Below are 12,828 nucleotides of genomic sequence, written 5' to 3' on the forward strand. Positions count from 1 at the left end.
TTTCCATTAGATTTAAACGCACGATTAATCTCCTGTCTCGTATCGTCGAAAACTGATTTCTCAAAATCTGCCTACCGAAGACTAACCCTTGATTGTCAAGCAAAACTTTCGCATGCATTTTATCTTTTTTAAAATTACAATTATATTTAAAATCTTCGATGTAAAAGGAGGAGAAAGAATTAAAACTGAGGATGTGGTTATAACTTTTAAAAAAACTTAAAGGTACTCAAAATGCGTTTTGTACTCTTCTACCAAGGGTTAATATGCTAAAGTTGAAGGTGTCCTGTCCTGGCAAGAATCTTGTTACAAATAAGCTGTTCTTACAAGTATCCCATCTTTCGTGACACGTCACTTGGATGGTTTTTCCTCTCCATCGCCGAAAGCCTCCGTTCTTACCGAAATCTGGTAAGGTAAGCGGAAACGCACGTTTCACAAGTGGAGTTCAACGCTCCCCATCCCCATTACATCCCTATCGCTCTTTCCTCCTTCCCCGGTGCTCCTTGCGGGCGAAGCAAAAGGAGTGAATCTGCTTCAATAAATATTTATTTAATACACGTTTATAAGGGATTATGTGTTTTTATAAGCAAGATTAATGACCTTTAGCGTGGGGCGACTTTACTGCTTCGTTTTTTTTCTCGTCCACCCACCCCATCCCATCTGGCTATCGTACCCGGTTTTTAACGGGTGCTTTGCTTCAGGATCGCCACTTTTGGGGGTTCTGGTTTTTTTTTTCTCTGGTGCCGAAAACTCGAAAACGGCTCGTTGAAATATTCCCCGGGGAGGTATCTTGTTCGAGAATAACCGGTGTTGTGAAGGCACTGGTTTCTTGGTGTTTACAACGGATGGTCTAACTGTCCTTTTCGTAAGATGGTAACAAGATGCCCTTGAGGAGGTTGCTTTAATTCAGGTGTGTTTTTGAAGAGTAATTTCCACTTCTATTTTTGAAATGAAGCGTGATTGAAGAGTAATATTTTATTCAGCAGATTTATGATTTCCATAGTATATTAGAAGATCTAGAGGCGCTTTAAATTATACTTCATTCCTTCACGTTTCTTTTATATGCTTAACTTACTTTTCAATATGTCCTCGCAGAATGAAAAGACAAAGTTAAATGTTCTATAAAAAACCTAAATGGTGGTTAAAATCAAAATAATCTCTGGCTGGCATGTTTGAGGTTTTTCGCCGTTAAACTAACCAGACGGCGTATGGAGTGTAGTGGTCATTACTTCTGGACGGTCAGTTTTAACGTGTGACTATAAAATATATGCCAATTATTTGACCACAACCGGCCTCGTTCCCCGCCGGTTCGTTGGAAGTAACTATACCGATTGCCGCTGGACTACCCAGGGGCCGGGAAAAGTCATTTCCATTGTGACACCAATTTTTCGGAGCAATGATTCTCTCCATCAGCCCTTCGTTCGAAATGTTCGGCCCAGGTTCGGGTTGTTGAAAGCAAACCCCCCGTGAGTGGGGTTCGCGGTCCAAGCGTGAAAAATCAGCACCAGAAACGCCGAACCCAGTGACAAGGCTGTTCGGCGTGCCAGTGTTAGCAATTACTTTCCAATTAAAACTGAAGTAAAATAAAATTTAACAGCATCTATAAAATTTTAATTGATTCACTAGAATCACCCACGATGCGGCCGTCGCCGCCAATCGTGGCCCCCCAATGGACGTGGACGCAAGCGGAAAGTGTGCGACGAACCTGAAACCGGTGTGCTTCCCCGAAATTTGCTCTTTCGAGAGCTTACAAGTGAACGAGAGGCACGCCACTACAAGAGGAAAAGAAAAGAGAAGAAAACACGGAAAATACTACAAGTGCCAACGAATCATCAGAAATAGCACAACAGAGCGTGGCCGGCTGGTTTAATTTCTTGAGGTTAAATTAAAGTGCGATAGGTGCGGCAGCAGCCGACGGGAAAATGTTTAGAGTAATGGCCGGTTGTAAAATAAATTTAGCGAAAATTTTCTAATTTCCATCGCTTCTGGATGGCTTCTAGGTTGTTCTTTTCTTTTTGGGGAAAAGTTTTAGTTTTGCCCTCGGAACGGGAGGGCTGGCCATTCGCTAGCTCTCCCACAGATGGCTTTGGTGATGATTTTCCGCGCTTTTCCCCCCGCACCCAAGGCCCGGGGATTGGGCGATGGGAGTAACGTCGGTAAATTTGATGGAAAGGTGGGATAAAGTTTTACGATAATTGTTCGATATTCCCGCGAGGTGGGTTACGGGCGATGGTGATTTGATTGTGGCCCTTCCGGGGGAATGCTTGGAAAAGTCGTGGAAAAGAGGCCGCGGGAGGCAATCTAATTAGCGCTGGGCCAATGGCGAATTAGTGGACGTCTGGTGGATGAATTGGGTAGGGAACGACTTGTTGGTGAAGCCGATAGCGATCGATGCTGCTCCGATGGAGGGTGAAGCTTTTGTAATTCTATAAAAGCGAATTAAGGGAACAATATAACGTTTTTGACAACTTTATTTTAACAAAGTCGGCTATAGTTTCATGAATAGTTTGAAATGAAATTTTGTACGGTAATAGTTTTTACATGTTTTAATGGGTATTAGTTATGGGTAAATTCCACAAAATACCGGAACCGCTTCCGAATGACTCCACCAATATCTGAAGCGGCTCCTTAAGGTAGGTACAATACTCCGAGCTAGGAACCGTCCGGAGCTGTCCGGAACCGTCCGGTGCCTTCCGGAACCGTCCAGAGTCGTCCGGAACCATCCGGAACCGTCCGGAACCGACCGGAGCCGGAACCGTCCGGAACTGACCGAAGCCGGAGGAGTCTGGAGCCGTCCGGAGCCGTCCGGAGTCGTCCAAAGGAGTACGGAGGAGTCCGGAGTCGTCCGGAGCCGTCCATAACCGTCCGGAGCTGTCCGGAACCGTCCGGAACCGTTCGGAACCGTCCGGAACTGACCGAAGCCGGAGCCGTCCGGAGCAGTCCGAAGCTGTCCAGAACCGTCCGGAACCGACCGGAGCCGAAGCCGTCCGGAGCTGTCCGGAGCAGTCCAAAGCCGTCCGGGGCCGTCGGGAGCCGTCCGTAATTGACTGAAGCCGGAGCCGTCCGGAGCCGTCCGGAGCATTCCAGAACCGTCCGGAGCCGTCCGGAGCCGTCCAGAACCGTTCGGAACCGACCGAAGCCGGAGCCGTCCGGAGCAGTCCGGAGCAGTCCAAAGCCGTCCGGGGCCGTCGGGAGCCGTCAAGATACGTCCGGAGCCGTCCGGAGCCGTCCGGAGGAGTCCGGAGCCGCCCGGAGCCGTCCATAACCGTCCGGAGCTGTCCGGAACCGTCCGGAACCGTTCGGAACCGTCCGGAACTGACCGAAGCCGGAGCCGTCCGGAGCAGTCCGGAGCAGTCCGAAGCCGTCCGGAGCCGTCCGGAGCCGTGCGGAGCCGTTCGGAACCGTCCGGAGTCGGCTCCGACTGCCGACTAGCGGTTCCGGACGGTTCCGGACTCAAACGTGGGTTTTACTAAACCGGAATCTGAGCCGGTTTAAAGCTGCTCGGAAGCGGTTCCGGGCGGTTGGTGCGGTTCCGAGAACCCATCACTAATGGGTATGTGTCACAACTCATTTTTCACATCGGGAAAACCTGATGGTTGATGTTAGCAAGTGTCGACAGTCACCCCGTGTTTCCCGAGTGGAAAGCTATTGCGACCACCAAAAAGTGTCAGATTTGCATCGTAACGTTTGTTTGAACTTCATTCATGACGCGAACGACCGCTCCATGAGGGCGGCGATGATGCTGGTGCCGATGTTGACGGAACGTGCTGCATCAGCGGTTTCTCTTTCGCCTTCTTGACCAGGCTCAACCCTCACCCCCCATGCGTGCGTGCATTCGCCACATGATCACCTGCATCCGGTGCATCTGCGGTCGAGCTTCGTACTGCGGGATAAATGATGCAGCGAACGGACCAGCTTCTACACCAACCTTTCCCGCCCAATGTTGGGTGGGCGTAGGCTTAATTTCTCTGGAGACTCCGACCGACACGACCCGGAAGTCTAATTCGAGCGCATGGGCCGAAGGTGTGACCGATGGTGGTCAATTTGGTCGTAACTTACCGAGCTATCGATGCCTTAATCATTGTCTGAAATAATGGGATCATAAAACTACTCAATTAAGATTAACTCGAGTGGGGGCTCGGACTCGCCTTCGGGCTCGTCCATGCGCCCGAGCGAGGAAGTTTGTTGGCGGGAGATCAATTTTTACACACCCTCGTAGAGCGCCAACCGACGGTCAGCTTCTTCCGGTGCAGCAGGCACCTCATAGGAGCGTTCGCCTTTTCGCCTTGGCTGCGATCCACTGTGGTGCACTTGAAACTAACCATTATCTATGCTCGGTAGGGCAGGGCAGCAATTAAACCTGAAGCCTTGGCTTTTTGCTGGCCGTGGCTCCAAAGGATGTGTCGTGTCGGAAGTGCAGGCCGGACGCTTGTCTGCGTACCCGCTAGGCGAACGCAACTCAAGCGCTTCCCCCGACATAAGGATAAGAGATGGCTCCATCCGGGCTCTCAGGACGAGAGGATGCGGTGCGTCTTGGCGTAAATCGATACATGATGGTACGGGCTTAATGCAGCACGAATTATCCCGCACCGGGATGGCTTGCAGCTGCACCGGCTTCCACCAGCAACGGAAGGGCAAAAAGCGAGCGACTGGTCTCATCTTACATATTCGAGCCGTACGGTAACTGGTTGTTCGTGGTGTGGCGCAATCTCTTTAAAAGCCACCCTACGAGGAGGCGAGCTTTTTTCCTGGCAAACAAATCTTTCTGCAACGACTCTTCGAAAGAGGGATGTTGAGAAGAACGTTTGATGCGTTGTATGCAGGATACAGTTGCGTGTGCAGTGTTTGTATACTTATGGCGTTTTGTGTGTCTTAAAGGTGGCTTTAAGGAGTGTTTAAATGATGTTACGCAGCACCAATTGAATTTCATGGGTAATATTTTATAAATATTTACTGGTTTTCAGGTGTTTTAAAACTTCTTTGTCAAAATAATCATGTTTGGTTTCTAGTTCTATTAAAAACAAAACCTTTAATTTCAATCGTGTTGGTTTGATAAACAAATTCAAACATAATACTCACAAAATAACACTGTTCACTACAGACTTAACGACCCTAGTTCTATGCTTACCATTACAGGCAAACCCCGATAACAAAGTTCAAGATGGCCAGCGTAGGGTCGTTCTTGGAAAAATATTGCATGTTCGTCCAACCTTCACGTTGTATCGAGTAAAAGGCAGCCAACCCTGCATCCTAGATTTAGCATAATGCTCATGGATTGACTTTCCTTCGCTCCAGGAACACCTGCGCGATTTGTTCTTTCCCTTCACTACCACTTCCTTGCCCCGCGGGCTTATGTTTTTTGACCGACACTTGTTTGACATGTTCATGTTCCTTTTTCCCAAATTCCAATTTACATCATCCCCGGTCGAAGGCGGGTGGATGGAATGCCTCGCCGTTGTTGCCGGCGCAGGAAAAATTACGCCTGTGTTTTTTGAGCAGCAACATTTTGTTCCAACCACCCTGCTCCCCCCACCCCTCCTTGGGCCAGTTTTTCCTTGCTGGCGTGTTGGGAAATTATGCAAAATCGATACATGCCACTCAGTCACTCAGACGAACTGTTTGCGAGCCGGAAAAGTTAACCGTCAGCGTCAGCCCGACCTGCCATTTCCTCCCCGTGCCCTTCCGGTTAATTCTCCTCGCAAAAACGAACGCGGCGAAACGCTAACGGGACGAGGTGTTGTGCAGCGGTAGTAACCTGTTTACGGTGCGATATGCTAACAACAACAACATTGTTGATGTATCGAAGCACGGGGCTTGGGTAGGGAGCGCGGGGGAAAAAGGCAACATTAAACGGCGCTCCATCGTTTGAGCGTTGGCACCTTTTTCGATAAGGCTTGTTTGAGGGAAGATTGTCGGTGCGCACGCCGCGCTGGATAAATGTTTGGTATCGTTGCTTCCCCCCTGTTGTTACCGGGAAGGGTTGCACGAACAGATAGCCATCGGAGAGAGGAGCGATAGAAAGAGAACGAGCGCAAACACGATGGTTGTGAAAGAAAGTAATGTAAAAACAGCGAAGTGAACAAAATCATCCTTTGAATAAACATAAACGTAACCAACGTGACCAACCACCAAGCTCCTCGTGGGGGTTCGGTACACTCCGAAGGGGTGTACATTTTTGGATGAGGTTCTCAGAAATGACCCGCGATCCTCCGCCCTTTTGGTCTTCCCACAGCAACCATGTACAACCGGTTCAGTAACATAAAAACGAAGTAAAACGACACCCCCGGAGCGAAGTCAATGTGTCCACGCAAAGCTCAGGCCGGTGTTAAGCTCAAACTGTTGACTTGCCTGCCGCGGTGCGTTCTTCTACTAAGCTCCCCTCCCTCCCCCCCAACCACCCCATTCCGACTTCCGTTAACATTCAATTCGAGTGGCACCTGAGAGAAAACAGTGTAGAAACAACATTCGATAACGACCGCGAATTTTTCACTCTTTTCACTTCACAGGTGTCGACTTGTAGAAGGCGTGGGTGTGTGTGTGTTTTTTTTTTACGTTTGTATGTGTCTCTTCACACAGGCAGTTATGTTTTACGTGTCGCACGCAACATTGGCGCATACGAAATTCGGCACTTTTTCGATGTCGGTCGAGTTCAGCGCCGTCGGAGCGGGGGCGGGGGAGGAAAATGAGGACACAGTCAAGTGGATTTTCCTTCTCCTTTTGTTCATGTGGAGGAAGCAAGGTGTGCAAGTTTGTTTCATTTCACTCTTAGTTGTTCCACATTCTTCCCGGGAGCGGGTGGATGCGGGTATTGCACTTCGGGTAATGCATCGTTTTCCGCCCGGCTGTTGATAAAGTTGCTCCAAACCCCGCCCCACCCCCTCCTCTCCCTCCTGCCGCACGGTAGGTGTCGGTGTCGAAAAGTGTCCAAATTGTTGCACCTATTTAAGTTGAATAGCCTTCCACCGAACATCAAACAGCGACGGACGTTTTGAGAGCAGTGAAGCACGGGCACGTCGGCAAAATGGAAACACAAGTCCTTCAGCTGGGGGCGACGACGTTTTTACGATGATGGTGTTACATTATGCTCAGTTTGTTGTAGCGGCAAAAATGACACACTTTTTTAACGAAAGAACAGGTGTGAGTTCCATACAGAAAAGGAAGGCGAAAGAAAAACACGATCTGTAAAGATTGTCGTTTTGCTTGAACCAAACAAAACAGAACATTACTGTACTATGTATATGAATTATAAAGCAAATCACACATATAATAAGTTCATTTAAAACGTATGGATTGTAGGGATTGAGCCGAGATAAGATAGAAATTAAATAATTGATCGAAACAAACAAATGAATGAGTGAAATTATTCACAAGCTAGATGGCAATGATAATTTGGAACTATAGCCTACTTGAACGGAGATAGATCTGCGTTTGGATCAAAGGAAAAAACAGTTTATATATTGAAACGAGAACAAACGAAGAGCAGTCTTGTGATAGAATAGAGGTGAAAGAGGCCACCCGGCTCAAAGCCTCTCAAATACATATTTACTACTACTACTCTTGTGATAGAAGTTGAGTCGAGCGGATGGGAATAAGAAAGAAAAGAAGCAAGAATAATATTGTCGAATTTGGAGTTTAAAATAAAAATATAGAAATGTTTCGTGGAGAGCTCATAAAAACAAAGTAAAAAAAATGTAAAAAGTCCTTTGGGAAGATCGTGTAAGTCCAGTTGAAACGCGCCCTGGCGGAAGTGTTGCATTACAAACAGTCAACCACAGCAAAACATCGAGAAATAAAACACAATCTTTGCATCCCCTAGCCCCGCGCACCGACCCGGAATCACCGTCGGTTCGACGAGCTATTCCGGGCTCTGTTTTGCTGCACGCACTTCCTGTTATGTTTTGAAAAAACACAAACCCAAAGGAAACGGCAAGGTACAACGGAAAACAGAATGGCTGCCGTTCGTGAATAATATAATTCTACGGCGCGTCGGGCAAAAGGGACGGCTTCACGCGAGAAAATTGATAGCGTGCAGCGGAAAGGCGTTTCCTTTGGCTGACTAATTAATGTTTTTAATCCCCCCTCCCCCCCTTAGCCTTCAGGGTTCTCGCTCGGTTGCGTTGCTTTTATTTGATTTTTCTCACCTGTACGCTACTGTTATCGGTTTACTCGATTATGTTGTTCATCAAATGGAGTTTCTTTTTTCCACAGATAAGCAAATTAAAGTTTTCCACCTAACAAAAAAAAAACAAACGGTGGAAGTTGTGAATGTTCCTGATGGCTATGCGAAAGTTTAATTTTATTATCTCCATTTTGTGGTTGTTTGAAATGGATAAAGGTTTTAATTTTAGTGTCAATTTAACAACAGCCAATTTCAAAACCACGGTAATTGCTCATCACCGTTCGATTTATTTTTTTTACTGACGTACTTCACTCGCTCCATTCATTCCCTCCACCTTGCTTCTCTTCTCCCTCCCCTATGATTGCAAACCATTTTCTTTTTTTTCTCCTTTGGTGTGAAACTCCACACAATTTGTCCGTGCCGGGATCCCGAACAATCCGACGGAACATGTGATGTGACTAATTGGATTATGAGTTCAATCAACGGGCAACTTGTTGGACAGTCTATGAGTGTGTGTGTGTGTGTGTGTCCGAAAGCGTAGGTATTATGTAGGGTCGAGGTCCACCCAATCCCACCCTCAGCAAACCCATCGGTCAAAGCGTTCGTGAAGCAAATTGCCGTATTATGTAGCATTCGAAAAAGTTTGTTATCGTGTGTACAAATGATTGCCTCCCTAAAACCCGGCCTCGACACACACGCACATAGTGACAGTGACAGTTTTTGACTTATTCAGCACCCAGTGAGCAACACCTTGCTCCATCCATCACGCACCAGAAGCGCTGTGTCCTCTCAGTGTCCTTTTTCAGTCCAAAAACGCGCGTCCTTTGGCGCTCTGCAATTAATGGGTACGCTTGAAAGGAAGCGGGGTAAAACTTTTGTCACGAAACATGGAAAAAACATTTACCAGGCTCCCGGTTCGAAGCACGAATGAGTGCGCAATGCGGGAATCGGTTGGGAATGAATTGGAAGTACGGCAAGCATGACGTCCTTTCCGGTGAAAGGGAGAGGATGAGGAAAAATGCCGAACATTCGGTGAAATATGTCGAGTATGAATGTTTTACGAGGCGAAACTTCCCATCTCCACCGGTGACGGTTGCGTATGTGTTGCGCGCCGGTTTTATGTTGTTCAGATTTTTTTGTTCGTTTTTGTTCTGCCTTTGCCCCTTTTTACCACGAAAGACACGGAAAATAATTAAACGCAGAAAGAGGAAATTGGTTTTATTTTTCCTGCGTCCATGTCGGAGGATAATTTCCGTCCGATTGCCACAAACCGACAACAGAAAGGAGTCTTTGCAGGTGTAATCAAATTAGTATTAATTTAACTGACCTTATGCCGTTCGGAGTCACACTGTGCGTCCTTTTTTTTGCCTTTCCGGTTCCTCCTCTACCAGTTTAAAGCAATCCCGGTCGAATGTGGTTGGTACGTGCGTACAAGTACGAGCACCTTTATTGCGTACACCACTGACGCAATACGCACACAACACGCCAACGTGTCAACCGAGCAGGCGAGCGCTAGCGTCCCGGTCGCTTTTTCAGTAGGCGGAGGATTGTTATTTTGGCGTGATTACGAATAATGTAAGATCCTTACCGGCGCACCGGCTAACGAAGGCTAACGTGAGGCTCTACGCCGTGGCACGGGGTCGGTCAACCGGTCCAGCCGTTGATGAAGTCGCATACTTCAAACTGGCCGGCCACAAAATGACCCGACATGGGGATGGCTTTCCGCCACCCTCGAAAAAAAAAAAACTCCCCACCAACTGCGAAGCCCACGGTGACGGCGGCACAGACGGCACAAATTAGGTTTTCCCAGCCACACAATCAACGGCAACGATGACAGCAGCGTGACTGTACCGTCCACGGAGCGACTCTCGGAGCTGGCTCGGCCTTTGGAAAATTGCTGCGGGGTATTTTCTTTGTCGGGTCGTCCTGTTGGTGCGTGCGGTCGAACGAGGGCACGGATTACGGGGTGGGGTGGGTGTAATAATGTTACGTTAAGGCTTTAGAATTTGGTTAATTGAATGCCACGGGTAGTGGTCCGCGCCGCCGATGTCTCCCGGCTGATTTATGATGCCTTGAGAAAGCCGATTGGAGTGTAGCGATCGGTTTCGGTAGGCTTTAAGGTGCGTCAATCTCTGCTTCGATGGTGGAGATTTCAGATTCTTCCAGAATACCTACGATTAAAGTGATTTTGCACGGTTTACGTGGCAGATTAAGTGTGATTCTAGGTTGTCTCAACTCGCATAAACCACCATGCGCCTCCATCATGGGGAAAATTGCATATAAAGTTGTCTTTTTTTTCTTATTAAAGTTGTCAGATTAAGTTATTTAAGTAAAGTTGACACGAATTGAGTAAAATATGTTGAAATTTACGTTTTAAGCCTGTGGAATCTACTGCAACTTTTAATAGCAGCAAACTACAACGAGCTTCTGTTACTTATTAAAATCCGCCTAAAGGTATGCAATATGATGTGCGTAAAGGATTTGAACGTTAATTTTCCTCCGTGCCTTTGAATGCCTTTTAAAGTTGATGTATAATAAACTGAGTGAATCCAACACATGTTTCACAACGATGGAACATCCATTCAAACATTTTTCTGTTATAAATTTGTGACTCTGCAATAAATCTGTCCTGTTTTACTTACCACTTTTATTATCGGAAATGTTAGTGTAATAGATCGGCGCCACACAACCCTCGGTCGGGCTGACCGGGCCGTTGGAGTCATCCTTCCGCTGCACGATTCCCGCTCCGTTGCCCCCGCCTCCGGCGCCCCCGCCATTCGCATTGGACAGCGTAAAACCAACAACACCGCCACTCTCCGACACCTTCCCCTTGCCGCCGTCCATCGCCACTCCACTGCCGAGCCCGGGGCCACCGCTAATGACACTCACGCTGTTCAGTATAACGAGATTGCTGCCGGAACCACTTCCGGTTGCTTCCTTGCCGACCGTGACACCATTGCTTTTTACAATAACATTTCCCAAGGCACTACTACCACTACTACTGCTGCTGCTGTTGCTGTTGCTGCTACCTCCGGCTCCGCTCTCCGCCCTGGTGACCACGCGCACGTCCCCCGCCCGTCGCACGACCCCTCCATTGCGCTCCGCCACCTGCTCCACGTCCTTGCCGGGTGCCGATTTCCCGTTGACCACCAGCACCTGCCTCGAGGTGCTTGTTTGATGTTGCTGCTGTTGCTGCTGGTGGTGATGGTGGTTTCCGGGATTGGCCGTTGTGACCACCGTCGTCCCTACCCGGTTCCGGTACGCCGACGTCACCACCGCCGGGGGCTGTTGTTTTTTCACGATGTAACAGCGCGGCATGTTGGAGCTTTCTTTTCGCTTTCCGCTCGTTGATCACTTTTCAAATTGGATGGAATACAGATGGAATCGATCGGTCTCGGTTTTCCCTTTTTCGACCCTCCTGCGGGATGTTTATCGTTTTGAGGCGCCGAGGTTTAGTTTAGCTTCCGTGCCCATCGAACGGACCCGAGGAGCTAGTGTTGGTGAGACGTCGTCAATTGGTCAACGTATCAAAAGCCAGATACGATTAAACGGCTTTGTTTCGATTCGTCCATAAAACACCACTTTCGCTAGTTGCTCATTTATTTCCCGACGCTTGATTGATTCCCTTTTCGGGAGCGCCTTTCGTTCACTTTTCCACGCGCAGATGGAGCTGCTAGCGGTTGTTTATTTGCATTTTGGCGCAAACAGTCACCCTCAGCTCATCGTCGAAACAGTTTTGTGTGTTGAAAACAATCCTCGTTGAGAGTATGTGAGAGAAAGTGTGAAGGAAAAGGTGGAAACGAGAGCAAGAGAGAGAGAGAACCGCAGGGAAGTTTGGGGGAAGGGTTTTTCCTGTTTCACTCACACATCGATAGATCACGGCCGGCGGAAGTGAGCACGAGGACGACTCATCGATGGCGATTCAAACAAACCGGAACCTACGAAACACGGGACGAACCCGGGGGAAGGAGTTGCGGGCAAATAATGCTTGCGTGAAAGTTTGGTCGCACCGTTTTCGCAGTCGCAGCACGAACGCGTCGGTCGGACTCCCGAAAAACGGTCCATCCGTCACCCCCCACCGCACGCCCCACTGTGGGAGGGAAAGGAAAACACACTTGTTGGATTTATGAAATATGTTTCACCGCCTGACACAACACGCCCGAACCGAACACGACGGGCTGGCGATGCGCACGAACGATCCGATGCCGATGGCCGACGGTTGGTGTTGGCGGGAGCGAACGACGGGTGGGGCGGCGCGTTGCGGCGCGGCCCATTATCCGATTTTACGACACACAACCGGGCGAAATCCACCTCGACGCAACGCGGGCTTTTCCGGGGGTTCCGATGTTTACCCAAGGCCTAAGGGGTTCGAACGCCTTCCGGTTCGACGCGCGCTTCCTTCGGGGACGTCACTCGGAGCAGGTGCCTTTATGGTGCTGATGATGGCGTCGATTCGAGCGTTCCGGATGTGTTCCTTTCACGGCTCGCTACGCAGCGTTTCTAATTTTACAGCGAAGGTTTTCCGTCGAATCCGTCCGCGCGCGCCCAAGGAGCGGCCCAAGATGTGCCCGACCCTTTCGCCGGGAGTGCTGCCAAACAAACGGAACGACTTGTGGTGTTTGTTTGTACGTGTGTGCCTTGCGGGATGGTCGCTCCGACTCGGTCGAGTACTTAAGCAAAACCGTCCGTTGATGTCACTGTAAACACGGACA

At 48.8% G+C, this 12,828-nt stretch overlaps 1 protein-coding gene across 1 annotated transcript in view; it reads right to left on the reverse strand.

The window, feature by feature from the left end:
• Positions 1-11,434, reverse strand: part of LOC131281911 (serine-rich adhesin for platelets-like) — a 29,401-nt gene extending 17,967 nt beyond the window's left edge. The window contains exon 1 of the mRNA XM_058311274.1: positions 10,759-11,434. Coding sequence (XP_058167257.1) covers positions 10,759-11,434 — 676 coding nt within the window. The remainder of the gene's footprint in view (positions 1-10,758) is intronic.
• Between the last annotated feature and the right edge of the window lie 1,394 nt (positions 11,435-12,828).

The sequence above is a fragment of the Anopheles ziemanni genome, chromosome 2 (assembly GCF_943734765.1).
Source record: "Anopheles ziemanni chromosome 2, idAnoZiCoDA_A2_x.2, whole genome shotgun sequence".
In the NCBI taxonomy this organism is placed as follows: Eukaryota; Metazoa; Arthropoda; class Insecta; order Diptera; family Culicidae; genus Anopheles; species Anopheles ziemanni.